General features: G+C 44.3%; 1 protein-coding gene across 3 annotated transcripts in view; it reads left to right on the forward strand.

Annotated features, from left to right (window-relative positions):
* The window catches only part of ADCY8 (adenylate cyclase 8), a 173556-nt gene that overhangs the window by 96319 nt on the left and 64657 nt on the right, over positions 1-12580 (forward strand). For 2 of the 3 annotated variants that reach the window (XM_019723897.3, XM_019723906.3), the window contains exon 8: positions 8268-8465. The exons of the other annotated variant lie outside the window; for it this stretch is intronic. In XM_019723897.3, coding sequence (XP_019579456.2) covers positions 8268-8465 — 198 coding nt within the window. The remainder of the gene's footprint in view (positions 1-8267; positions 8466-12580) is intronic. 3 annotated transcript variants of the gene reach the window in all.

The raw sequence follows: 12580 nt of genomic DNA on the forward strand, positions 1-12580 counted from the left end.
CCTTGTTTTTGTGCATAGAAATGCCCATAGAAAGGAAAAGAACTCTTTAAATTCAAATTCATTTTACTTCTATCATTTGACATGGGTGAGTCAGTCTCCCAAGATGTTCATACCTTGTCTCATTCATGCAGTCATTCATTTATCAACTACTTAGTGAATACAATTTGCAGGCACTGTTCTGGGTGCCGAGGACAGAGAGAGAAAGGAGCAGGTCGAGCTGCAAAGGAGCACACAGTCCGGTGGTGTTACGACCAGGTCGACGGGCCTCGTGTGAACTCGCAGTCATTATAGCAGGGGAGTGTAGAAGAGGGTGGAAATTGATGCAAGGCATTTAGGGAAGACCTTCCCAAGGAAGTGACTGTTAAGGTGAGATCTACTGACAAGCAGGAGAGGCCCAAGGGTGAGGGGAAAAGCAGGGCCACCGTCTCAGCCGGGTTTCTGCTGCTCTCTGACCTAAAATTCTTACCCCTAAAGACGCCTGCAATATCAGGCATTGGTCTAACAAAGAAGTTATGTTTTCAGGGGTTGTGGCTCCTGCGATGAGCTACCAAATATCTAATTGTCCATATTCAGTCTTAGCATGCAGGAAGTCACAGGCAAATTTTTCTCCATAGGTGATTTATGTTTAACCATTTGAACGTTAGATTAAGTTTTGATGTTGGTTGGATGGGACATGGGCAGGCTCCTGCGGTAGGGAACACGGAGGGCTTTGGACATTTCCCTGAGGTAAATCTACACTCTTCCAGTAACGCAGCTTTTCTGACAGCAACACCCCCACACACCCCACCCCTCGGGGCTGTCCTTAGCTCTGACTTGGAAGAGGGCCTTGGAGTTCAGCCAGGGAGAGTCATTAGAGGGCTCTGGTTTGTCACTCTCTTCAGAACGGCAAGTGGATTTGAAGCCTTCCCGGGAGCATTGAGTGGATTAGGCAGGCAATTTGGTCCATTAACTTTGGCTAATCATCCTCCCTAGCTCTGCAGTTCCAGGGGTTAGACTATGGTGGAAGAGATAAAAGTTGAGAGGCACTGTGGCTCGTGTAGAATTGCAAATCTGGAAATGTGCATTTCAGTTGGCAAGTGTGCAAGATGCAGCCTGTGGTGACCGGATGGCCAGGACCTGACAGAAGCTTCTAAACTAACCAATGGGACTGACTCTTCTTTCCCAGGGGCTGACTAGCTGTTTGGGGAGTCGTAAAAGAGTGGCCTGAGGAACTAGAACCAATGAATGCATGGCATTTTAAGTGTGTGAAGGTAAATGTATGATATTTTAAATATGTGAAGATAGGTAGAAAGAGAAAGGGCCAACCCTGGATTTTTTTTCTGACTTCTTTATCTCCTATATATATAAAAAAAAAGGAGCTTGAACTGTTTTATTCATCTTGGTGCCAATTTTGCCAATGACTGGCCTCAGATTCTTCATTGTAACATTTCTTCATTGAGCTTCATGAGGATTTTCCCATCTTTTCTCCACCAAGGATAACTTTTATTGTTTTGACCTGGTGCAATTCATATGTATGAGGGTTTTTCTTTCCAAACAAAACTGTGTGTGGTGTGAATGAATTTGTATGCCCATTTTTAAAAAGTGATTGGGCACATGTGTCATGACCCACCATGGCTGCAGATTTGCATGAGGAAATGAATGATGTCACTCTCCGGTGCTTTAATTCCAGCCCAGAGCAAGGACACTTGACATTTTTGTTGGCCTGACCACCCTCATCTTGGCTATGTGTGTGTGTACTTATTTTTACTTCACCAGGGATCAAAAAGGAATTACAGTGGTGATTCCTTAGGGAGGGATGGACCTTTTGAAAGGTCTTCTCACATCTCAAGGATCTCCAAACTACTGTTGTGAATTCTAGGTTATGAACCTCTAGATTCGGTGGTGTCTTCCCACCCTATGGCTTTCGTGTCACCTTTAGTCCCCTAAAGGACCTCTTCACACTGTGAGATGATAAGTGTTTTGTATACGTCCTAGGTGCCAGCACCCGTTCAGGATTCCGTATCTTGGGAGTATTGAAGCACAGAACTGCCCTTGAGTGACAAACTAGGAAGCAGACCCCCGGGATAGTAATGACCCAGAAAGGCTGAATGAACGAGGCAATTCCAATAGAAAAGTGTGTGGTAGAAAAGTCAGGAGAAGAGGGAGTAGAAGCCACAAATCCCAACGACATAACCGTTTGACTGTAACCTGAGTGATTTCTTCTCCCCCACCCCACCCACCCCATTTCGTCCTGTCATAACTGGTGACAAGAGAGGCTAGATTCTCAAAGGTCAGTAACTTGTACCTCCATGGGAACAAAATGAAGGAAAGCATCAATCACTAAATTTAATTAGCAAATTGTATAATGGGAGTCTGAAAAGCAGGCAGATCTATAGACGTGAAACACCAAACACGAGCAATTTATCGACAACTCACAATATAATACAGCAGGTCTTTGAAGCACGTCGTTGAGCGACCACAGGAACTTAACTCTTCGATTAGCCTATGGGAATCGGTTGTATTACACACCATTTCGCCACAGATCAAAAAAACCTATCGAAGATGTGAAGTGAGGACTCCCTGTACTTATTTCATATTACTAAATTAAAAGAGTTACTTCAGAATCTTAAAAAAAGATATGTTTATGTAATTCTTACATTTCAGTGTTCTCCAAATATCTGTTAACACACACACACACACACACACACACACACACACACACACACACACACTCGTTTTCCCCAGGGCATTGACATTTCTGAAAAATCTGCATCTTTTATGTTCACAAGAAAACTGAGTAATGTAGGTCCTGATATATGTTTGTTTATTCATTTCTTGACCTGAAATTAATTCAGATTGTCATTGGGTCAGTGGGATAGTGGTCTCCTCTCCGCCATAGTCCAGGGCATTTCACACCACACAGCTCAGTGCTCTGAGTACTTTGATTCCCACCCATCCGGTGGCCCTGTGAACAAACCATTAATGTGTCAACTTCTCTCTCCCCAGCTCATAAGTCACGTCTAGAGCAGGAATACTCCCTCCATCCCTAGGCTTCCCCACCCCTCTCTGTGTTTCCACACTAACCCTGAGGTGAGGTCAGTGCTAAAGTCCGCATAGCTGTTCCACGTATTACTATGGATGTGATATTTTGAAAGCTAAAAATTCATTTGGCAGCTTGCCTCCGGTCACATGGCTTCAAAGTGGCCACATCTCAATGGATGTGCCAAGTTCTGTTTTGGACGGCTCTGCCGAAGTTTATCAACTCTTTTTGATTAAAAATGGCCCAAGTGTGTGATGACTCAGGCTCAATCACATTCTCCAAATGAGATAAGCATCTTTCTGAGGAACTCAGAGGATAATAGCAGAGTAAGAAATCCCAGATTCACTGAGAGAGGACAGGTCAAACAGAGCCAGACAAGCTTTTCAGGTGGGACAGAATCAGTGTCAGACGCCACTTGTCCTGGGTTAACCGGGCTCTGAGGTCCTGGGACCAGACCTTGGGGACACAATCTGGAATGTAAGAGATTCCCTCTGTGGGCTCTGAGTCTCTTGAAATGAAAGCCATTAGCCTGAGGAAGAAACCTCTGGGCACTAGAAGGTGACCCCATGGAAGAATATAAACAGATCTTATTCAGACATCAGAAACAATTCCACTGGGTACAAGCTATGTCTGGCTCTGACCCATCCTCTATCAGCGAACCTGGGATTTACAGCACTGTTTCCCCATGGTGTTCCCTGGGACATGGAGAGGTGATTCCAGCCAACAGGGTTTGTGGTCATAAAAGTCTGGAAAACGCAGAGTTTAAAAGGTCTCCTTTCTACAGAACTTACCAATGTCTTTATTTCAGTGACGTGTACTGTGAGACTCCAATGGGAGGATACGAGAAATTTTTCATTCGACAAATACATACAGAGTAGCTACTTAGTACCAGGCACTGGGGACAAAGAAATGAACAAAAGTGACAAAGTGCCTTCTCTCAAGGAGAGTGGTAAGGAGACATGGCAGCAAACAAATCATGAATCCACATTTCCTAAACTGATTGGTTCGCAGAACAATGTTGTAAAGAACCATCCCTTCATTCTTGTGTTCCTTGGAACCTAGTTTGGGGGAGGAGGTAATTAGGAGTCCCTGCTGATGAGACACAGTAGTTATCTCCCCAGGCCCCAGCCCTGAAATGGTGTGAGCTGATTTGTAGTGTCTACGGCAAGGCTTTCGAAGGTGTTTTGAGACTGGATTATGTGATCCAGAATTGCTAAAGGATGGTTGACTCAACAAAACTACATGTTTCTAGAGAGTGCACCTTCAGCTTAAAATCTTACTGGGAAGAATTCTTTTTGCTGACACACAGTGGCTAAGGAATACCAAAGGTTATGCCATCCATGAAATGATAGGGCCTGTAGGGAAAGTAGCTTTCCAGTGCATACATACATGGAAGACAATTCCCAAAGAAAAGTCTTCTTCTCATAAGCCAGATGATGAGCTGAAGAGGGTTCATGACCCCCCCATTGCATTCCAGTGCAGTGTACAAAAGGACACCCTACCCAGGACCTCTGATGAGAATTTTCATGAGAACCCCCAAACTCTCAGGCAAGACCCTATGTTCAGAAACTTGGGTTCAGAAGGGATTTTGGTCCTCGTTTGGGCTTTGATCCATCTTGAGCACCTGCGAATGAGGGAATAATTTCTGAAATGCCTGAGGAAGGCATGGATCTCGGTTAGGCTCAAGCTTGGGGCTGCAGTGTCTTTCTGTGAAGAGACTCATGTGAGAGGCTGGCTCAGCCGCAAACTTTGGTGTTTCCCAGCATTGACCAATCTGCCTTCCCAAATATCTGAAAACACCAGCTAGAGTAAATAAATGTACACATTTATCCTTGTATATAAATTTATATTTCAATTATACATTGAAACATATTCAAATATATGCATTCAATTATATACATATAATTATAATATAATTCAGGTATTCTCATGGCATTTCTCATTTCCTTTGATTTCATCCATTCATTTTTCCTGCTCTAACCAATGCTTAAGTTGTCTGTGTGAAAGAATAGTCTCAACATTTTGGAGGTCAGTTGATGATTGGAATCATATTTGAAAGCTTACACTGTGTTTTAGCATGAGCCAAACCTTGCTCACACTGGTGTTATAAATCTTAACCATATTCTATCAAAAATAGCTCATTCCAGTATGACTCTAAATACTCCTTACAAATGAGTTACTGAGAAGATATCAGTGTATGGCTTTTGGTGTATGGTTATCCCACTGAAGGTGAACACCTGGTCCAATCTTAGTGGCCGTTACTGATGGGGAGAAGAGGTATCACAGATAATCTCAAACCAAAGTCACCTCCAAAGCCATTCATGCTTTGCAAGGGTGCATTGGGGGGTGAGAGCAGATGATTACCTTTCCTGATTCCACCTTGCTTGACTTCTTGAGTTGATGTTAGTCTTCCCTTGAGCATATTATGTCCCAAAGGTATGAGGTACCAGAGAGATTGCAGGTCAAACCACGGGTATAATTGTCATATGTAACTGACAAAGCAAATGATCAGAGAACAGATCACCGAGCATTCACAACCTGCATAAAATACTAGGGATATAATTACAAGGAATACAAATAACTGCTTGGACAAGAAAAGAATTCTCTACCTTAGCATCACTGACATGGTGATACAAGGGCCCCTTCCCAGATCTTAAGGACCACCTGTCGGCAATGATGAAAGTAAGAGAGGTGCTTCCAATTTTTGCTGTCATTTGAAGCAGCCACACAGACAGACAGTAGGATTTTTTGAGGGTTAGAGGGACTCTGAAAAGGAGATTTTCTTGGTCTCTGATTTACAAAACTGGTCAATGGTACAGGCACCCAGGAAGCAACATTTAGTCCTAGTTTCCCGAAGGTCCCCCTACATGTCAATGTCATTCCCTGATGACATTTCACGAGGGCCTATCAACCTGAGAAAAATCAGGGCAAAGCTCATTAAATGAGATATTCATTCAATTAAATGCATTCAATGGAGGACTCATCTTTTTTTCTGAGATTGTATCATTCTTGTTGAAAAATATACCCTTTGTTTTATGAAATGGTGTTCACATTAGAGAGCTGTAATTGTGATCACTGCTGCTGCTACTGTAATTTATATCAATCAGTCCCAAAAATAGTTTCAGAAACTCCCCTCCTCTGTGAAACCCAAAGGTCCAAGAACCACTGAAGGCGTGAGAGGCTGGTGGAGTGGATAGGCTCAATTTCCTCCCAGGAAGGAAAACTGTAAGAAAATAAAACTTACAAAGAGCGATGGAAGCACCTAACTATAAATGTACACAGGTATTTATCTGATTTATCTCCTGCTGTTAGACTCCCAGCTCCAAGCACTTTGCCAGGGGGCACCTTGGCATCTCTAAGCCAGAAGGTTCTGTCCAGACAAAGGCAGCTTGAACATCTTGTCCACCCCTGCTCCAAGATTAAAAAAAAAAAAAAAAAAGCAAAAACTAAATGTTGTCGTTTTCCAAACTGTGGAAAGAATTTCCACCCAAGAAGGAATGGGTGATGCACAGAGTGGCAGACAGTCCAGTATGCTTTCCCTTCTGCAATGCTGTTCTAATGCCTTTATTCCCAGGGGCTCAAGCCTTCTGGCCCCACGTGGACCCTGCTGTTCAATTTTCTGCAACATTGGTCCCTGCTTCCTTCTCTCTACACCAGCCCTTCTCCTTACCTCTTGTCCTGCCACACCTCCCCCTAACATCTATCTTTTTCTCTGTGGTGGCCTCCTTGGTACTCAGAGCTGAAATTAACTGCTCCAGTGCCCTAAGAGCATATACTTTCTCGTGTTGGCACATGTCACCCCGTCCTTTGTCCCGGGGCTGGAGAAGAGGGTTTCAGTCCATTGTACCAGCGCTGAAGCCCTGCTGTGGAATTCTTTAGAGACCTTGAATTTAGGTTACATTGACTATGTCCATGAAGGTTTAAATGAAAAGAACAACAGTACCGTAGGAAGAATCCACACGGAATGGGCTGGAAGGCTACGTGAGGTCAAAGCCCCTGACTCTAGCTCGGGGTCTCGAGTCGAAGGACCTGACCCAGCTGCAGATGAGCTGATGGCTCCTCAGGCTCATTGCACTGAGGCTCACGGACATCTGAGGGGTTCAGGCAGGAGGGCCTCTGAGATGCTGTCAGCTGTCCCAGGCTGCTGTCCGATGATTTCATCACCTTAGCTCGGTCTATCCTGTGAGCTGAGCATCTGGGAGGCTGGCAGAGAAAAGCAGACCCGGCGAGTGTGTAGAGAAGCAGGCAGATTTCACCGCCCCACCTGTCGGGGTACCACATCCGCTCCCTCTCCCCCAGGAAATCTCTTGGGGAAGAAGATGAACATCCCTGTTCCTTCATTCCTCCAGCTCCAATTCCCCCTTTTTTTGGAGGGGGGGGTCATTGCAGCTGTGAGCGAGCACTGCGTTTGGGTAGATGCCCCCAGTTGATCTTATCACCTGCGCCGAATCGCCAGGAGACGGGGTGTGTCTTCATCAGCCAGTGCTATTTCTGCAGCCATGCAGCCACACCCAGTGACCCGCCATGGTGGTCACGCCTTTTCACACCTGCTGTTTAACCCTGTGAAATGCAGGAAGACTGCAGGTGCTTGCATTTTTTTATTTTTTTTTTATTTTTTTGCCTAAAGGAAATTAAACACATATATCTATATGAAAATATAGATATATAATGGTCGATGGGGAAAAAACATTGGGGAAGTGTAAAAATCTAACAGTCTTTATCAAGTTTAAGGAGCAGATCCTGGCACATTTGGCACATGAGGAATGCTAAAAAAAAAAGAAAAGAAAAATGCAAGCCATGGGTCTCCCAGTCTCTCCACCGCCGTTAAAGGAAAGACCACACAAAAATGTGGAATCTACTTGGTTGGAGATGTTCATTTCTGTGGGCTTTTCAGATATATTTTACTTTCTGTTATTTGCATTGGTTCTCTTTTCTCATACCAGAGGTGTGCCTGGTAAGAGAAATGATTAACATTTCCAAGCCGACAGATCTCCAAATAACCTGACCCAACAGAATTCAGTGCACCTACATAGAGGAAAGGGGTGCGTGCCTCTTGATGTGCTATCTTGCCAGGCTGTGTTTCTCTAAACCAAATGCTAACTTATCAACTTCGATAGGTTTCACTGAATACAACTGCATGGAATGCTATTACTGTTTGCAATGCAACCTGATCTAAAAACATTGCATTTCTTTTTTAATCCAAAGGGGACTTGCAGGTTTATTATGTTTGCATGTGCTTTCCCCCTAGACTCTGGCTGCCCTAACAAGAAATTCAATAAATCTACTTCCAAACCATCTTGCACAAGCTTTGCATGTCCAGTCTGGGCCTGAGGAAATTAACAAGCGAATAGAACATACCATCGACTTGCGGAGTGGCGATAAATTGAGAAGAGAGCATATCAAGCCATTCTCACTGATGTTTAAAGACTCCAGCCTGGAGCACAAGGTAGAGCTGGGTCTCCAGAGTGGCTCTTTTTCTGAAGTGCATTGTCATAAATGTTCATGGGACTAGAGAGAGCCCAGGGGCTGCGGTTTTGGTTGGTATGTTTGTTGTTTGTTTGTTTGTTTGTTTGTTTGGTACTGTCTTTTCTTTTTCTCTTTGAAAATCATGAGTAGACTGAAGGCCATGAAAGGAGATGCCATTTAGATAAAGAGACCTTCAGCTTTGCTCTTGAAGGAAGAGATAACAGAAAGAACAAGGAACCCTTTCCCTCCATGAGCATCAGAAATACCCTTTCCACTTTGAAATTATTAATCCAGTGGCATGAGCACCCACGTGCCTTTGGTTTTAGGTCGATTCTCATCAGTCGCAACCCTTATAACATAATATAAGAGGGCACCTGATAGCTTCACCTAAGCGTTAGTGATAAACACTGTCTTTCTTAAGTTGCAGACACCTATTCTCCCAAGCTCCCAGTTGTCTACTGGCCCCCTGATGTAGGCAAGCAGAAAGAAGAGGCTCTGTGGATTCAGAGTTGAGTTTGAATTCCACCTCTGCCACTTCCTTGCTGTGTGACCTTTGAAGAGTGGAGTAGCCTCTCTGAGCATGAGCTCCTATCTGTACAAGGAAGATCATGAAGATGCCTGTCTCACAGGTTGGAAGGCTCCAGACAATGCCTTCATTAGGCTCAGTGTCCAAAGATGGCAGCCATCACCATACGGATGATGACTTTTTCCAATGCCCCTCTCTCGCCCCAGCTCTAAACTGGAAAGGGTTGTGGAGAGGTGATTGCTGTCCCTGAGGAACTGGGCTGCCCCTTTGCACTGATGAGAGCTGACAGACCTCTCTTGACTGAGCATAGGAGGTGAGTGGCATTTGCAGGCGCCTCCAGCAAGAACAGTAGGGAATTTGTAAGCAAATTTCAGGACTTTGAGTTGATTCTCTGCAGAGCTCCACTAAGCAATTTTTGTGTGAGTTTTCTCAGCTGCCTGGGAGATTCTGCTTTCCTGGCTTTGGGGAATTCACACTTCTCTGCACAAGCACCGTTCCCAGTGAGTGTCTTTGATAACTACCTAAAGGTTGCAAACTCCAAAATTAATAATTTTACCTGCAGCTCACAATTGGAAATGTGTTGCGTCTTTGTAATAACAAAACAAAAGGAAAAGAAACATTTTGCCTCATTCAGCCCCCCTCCTCACCCCTCTACCAAATGGTAGGTGGACTTTTCTTATTCATTATATAATTGAGGGCTTAAGGTTCAAATTAAATGCATTTTCTTTCCTGGTTGCTATATTGAAGGAGCTAGGAAAAGCAGGGTGATCTTGCAAAGAATCTTCTCAGTCAGCCTGTGTAAATACCTCTGTCCAGAGCTATACAAAACCCTTTTTTTTCATTCTTGTTAGAGGTGTACTTGCTTCGCTAATGACCTGAGCCCTGCAAACGACACATAATTTCTAATGTGTTTTATTTAATAGTGTCCTCATATCATCGGCCGGCACCCGGTGTTGGAACAGGAATGGACCTAGGGGAGGCACAGTGTGTCTAAGGTTGATTTCTGTGACCAAGGGCAGGTTCTAGGACAAGCAAAGGGCGGCATCCTGAACGGACAGTGGCATTGATCCGCTGGCAGTCCGGCCTTGGCCCCTTCAGGATATGCTCTGCACTGCATGGGTTCCCCAGGGTGATGGCAATGGGGAACATCAGAAAAGGTTCATTCCCCCCGTGTCACAGAGACATTCCTTAGTCTGACAGCCTCTCTCAGGACTGTGTGGCTGCTGAGCGGAGGACACAGAAGAAGTAACAACCATTAGGTATTTGCCAAACGCCAGGTACTACACTAAGCTATTCCCACAAATAGACTAACAATGAGAATGTGAAATAGAGGTTACTGTGAGCCTCATTTTATGCTGGATGATATAGAGACATACAGAAATGAGTGCGTAGCCTGTCCAAACTCGAACTGTCGGTAGAGGGGCTGTGATCTGAGCCCACCGTGACCCCCAAAGCCAGAGCTTATCTGTTCACCACTCTGCCTCTCCCTGGAGCTCCGGGGATTGCTCTCTCAGGGCCTCAGATGAAGAAAACCATCCTGTGTTATCGTCAGCCTCTCCTAGTTGAGCTTTGGCTGGGCTGGGAGGGCAGGACGCGTTTAGGGGATAAGGGAAGTAGGAAGAGCCTTACCAAAGTAAAGGCAGGGACCTCCAATCCACAGAAGCCCAGAATTCGAGGGTAAACAGTATGCATGTCCCTTGTGCCTGGTGTCTAAGTGTACTGGTTTATTGCATCCTTAGAGAAACACTACTATCTCACACAAGAGAAAACGGCCCTCATAGAGGTGAAGTAGAGGTCATAGATCTCCAAATCCGGCTGCCATCTTTCATTGATTTTAAACAACCAACAACTGTGAGCTGTCTCATCTTCTATGCAGCATTAAGAAAGAAAAATCACCCAGTATGGGGAGTTTAAGAGGAACCCCGCGCCCCAGTAAACTGGGCTTACACCTCAGGGTAAGGATGAACAGAAAAAAACCCCACCCAGCAGACAAAGAGAATGAGGAAACCCACGCTCCTCTACCCTAGTGTTGGTTCGATGGAAAAAAATAAAATAAAAAAGATCTCCCCAAAAAGTTCAACTCCGAAATGGAACCCGCATAAGTTTGTCGCCTGAGTTCACATTCTGAATGTGGTCTAAAAAAAACCTCAGGCCGAGAATTTATATTCAAAGCGGTCCCTCGTTGCTATTGCCCCCTGGTGGCCAGCAGGAGCAAACGCAGAGCTCTCTGGAAGAACTCAAAGGTTTTGAGACTCCATTTGATAGTAAGACGTAGTCGGATTTCAGAGACGCTAACATGTGAGGGGGGAATTTTGTGTATCTTAGGGTTGTTGAAATATATACAATATTTGTGACCCCAAAAGCAAGTCTGCACCATAAAGGCATGTTTTCTGAAAGGAAAAATGGAAATGATCTTACCCCTGGAAATTTTATAGGGAAGAAAAAGGCTTCACTCTGTTTCAACAACAAAAAGATGTGAATAAGGGAACCCATTCACCTCTCCTCCTTTGCTTGTGAATGGAGAACACAAAGGCTCCTTTGAAATGTCGTTCAGATATTTCCTGGGCACATTTGCTTATAAAAATAGGCATATCTACCAACAGTGTTATAAAACAGGCCTTTGGTATACCTCTGGGTGATGCATAAATACTTGTTGAATGAATGAAGACGCAGATTATGGAGAATATTGGAGGAGACCACCTCACCCCCTCTCGCTGGTCTCAGGATATGTTTTGTGAACGCTAAGAGCTGAAAGACGTGAGTCAGTTTTTTGTTTGTTTGCTTGCTTGTTTTTTATTTTACATTTTTTAATTAGTTTCAGGTGTACAAAACAATGCAATAGTTAGACATTTCACCCCTCACAAAGTGATAACCCTCCACCCCCAATCTATTGCCCCTCTGACATCGTATATATCTATTACAATTCCATTGACTCTATTCCCTATGCTGTACTCCATATTCCACGACTATATATATATATATATATATATATATATATATATATTACATTATAGTTGACATACAATATTATTCAGCTTCAGCTTCAGGTGTACACTGCAGTGGTCAGGCACCTACACCGTCTGTAAAGTGGTCTCCCTAATAAGACATGTTCCCATCTGACACCCTACAAAATCTTTACATTATTGATTCTATTCCCCAAACTGTCTTTCATGTCCCGGTGGCAATATTGTAGTTACCAATTTATGCCATCTAATCCCTTCCCCTTCTCCCTCATCCACTCCACCTCCCTTCTAGCACCCATTGTGGGTCGGTTTTAATCTGACTCTTAGCAGTGGAGTTTCAGGAGAAAAGACTACCCAGTTCCACCCACCCCCTGCCATGTCATTTCAAAGTCATGCACACACACACACACACACACACACACACACACGGGAATCTTTTGAGCTCAGTTTCAGAAGTGTGCTTGTGACTCATGTGGCTTAGCCGTGTTTGGGCAGCACATTTTCCCCTCTCTGTTCCTGATTTCCGCATCTGTGAAATGGGAGCATTGGGCAGCTCCTCGCCTCTTTCAGCAGCCGATGCTGAGTCTGTGAACTCCGTATGACATG

This window comes from Rhinolophus sinicus, chromosome 6 (assembly GCF_057876585.1).
Source record: "Rhinolophus sinicus isolate RSI-liver-muscle chromosome 6, RSI-T2T, whole genome shotgun sequence".
Lineage (NCBI taxonomy): Eukaryota > Metazoa > Chordata > Mammalia > Chiroptera > Rhinolophidae > Rhinolophus > Rhinolophus sinicus.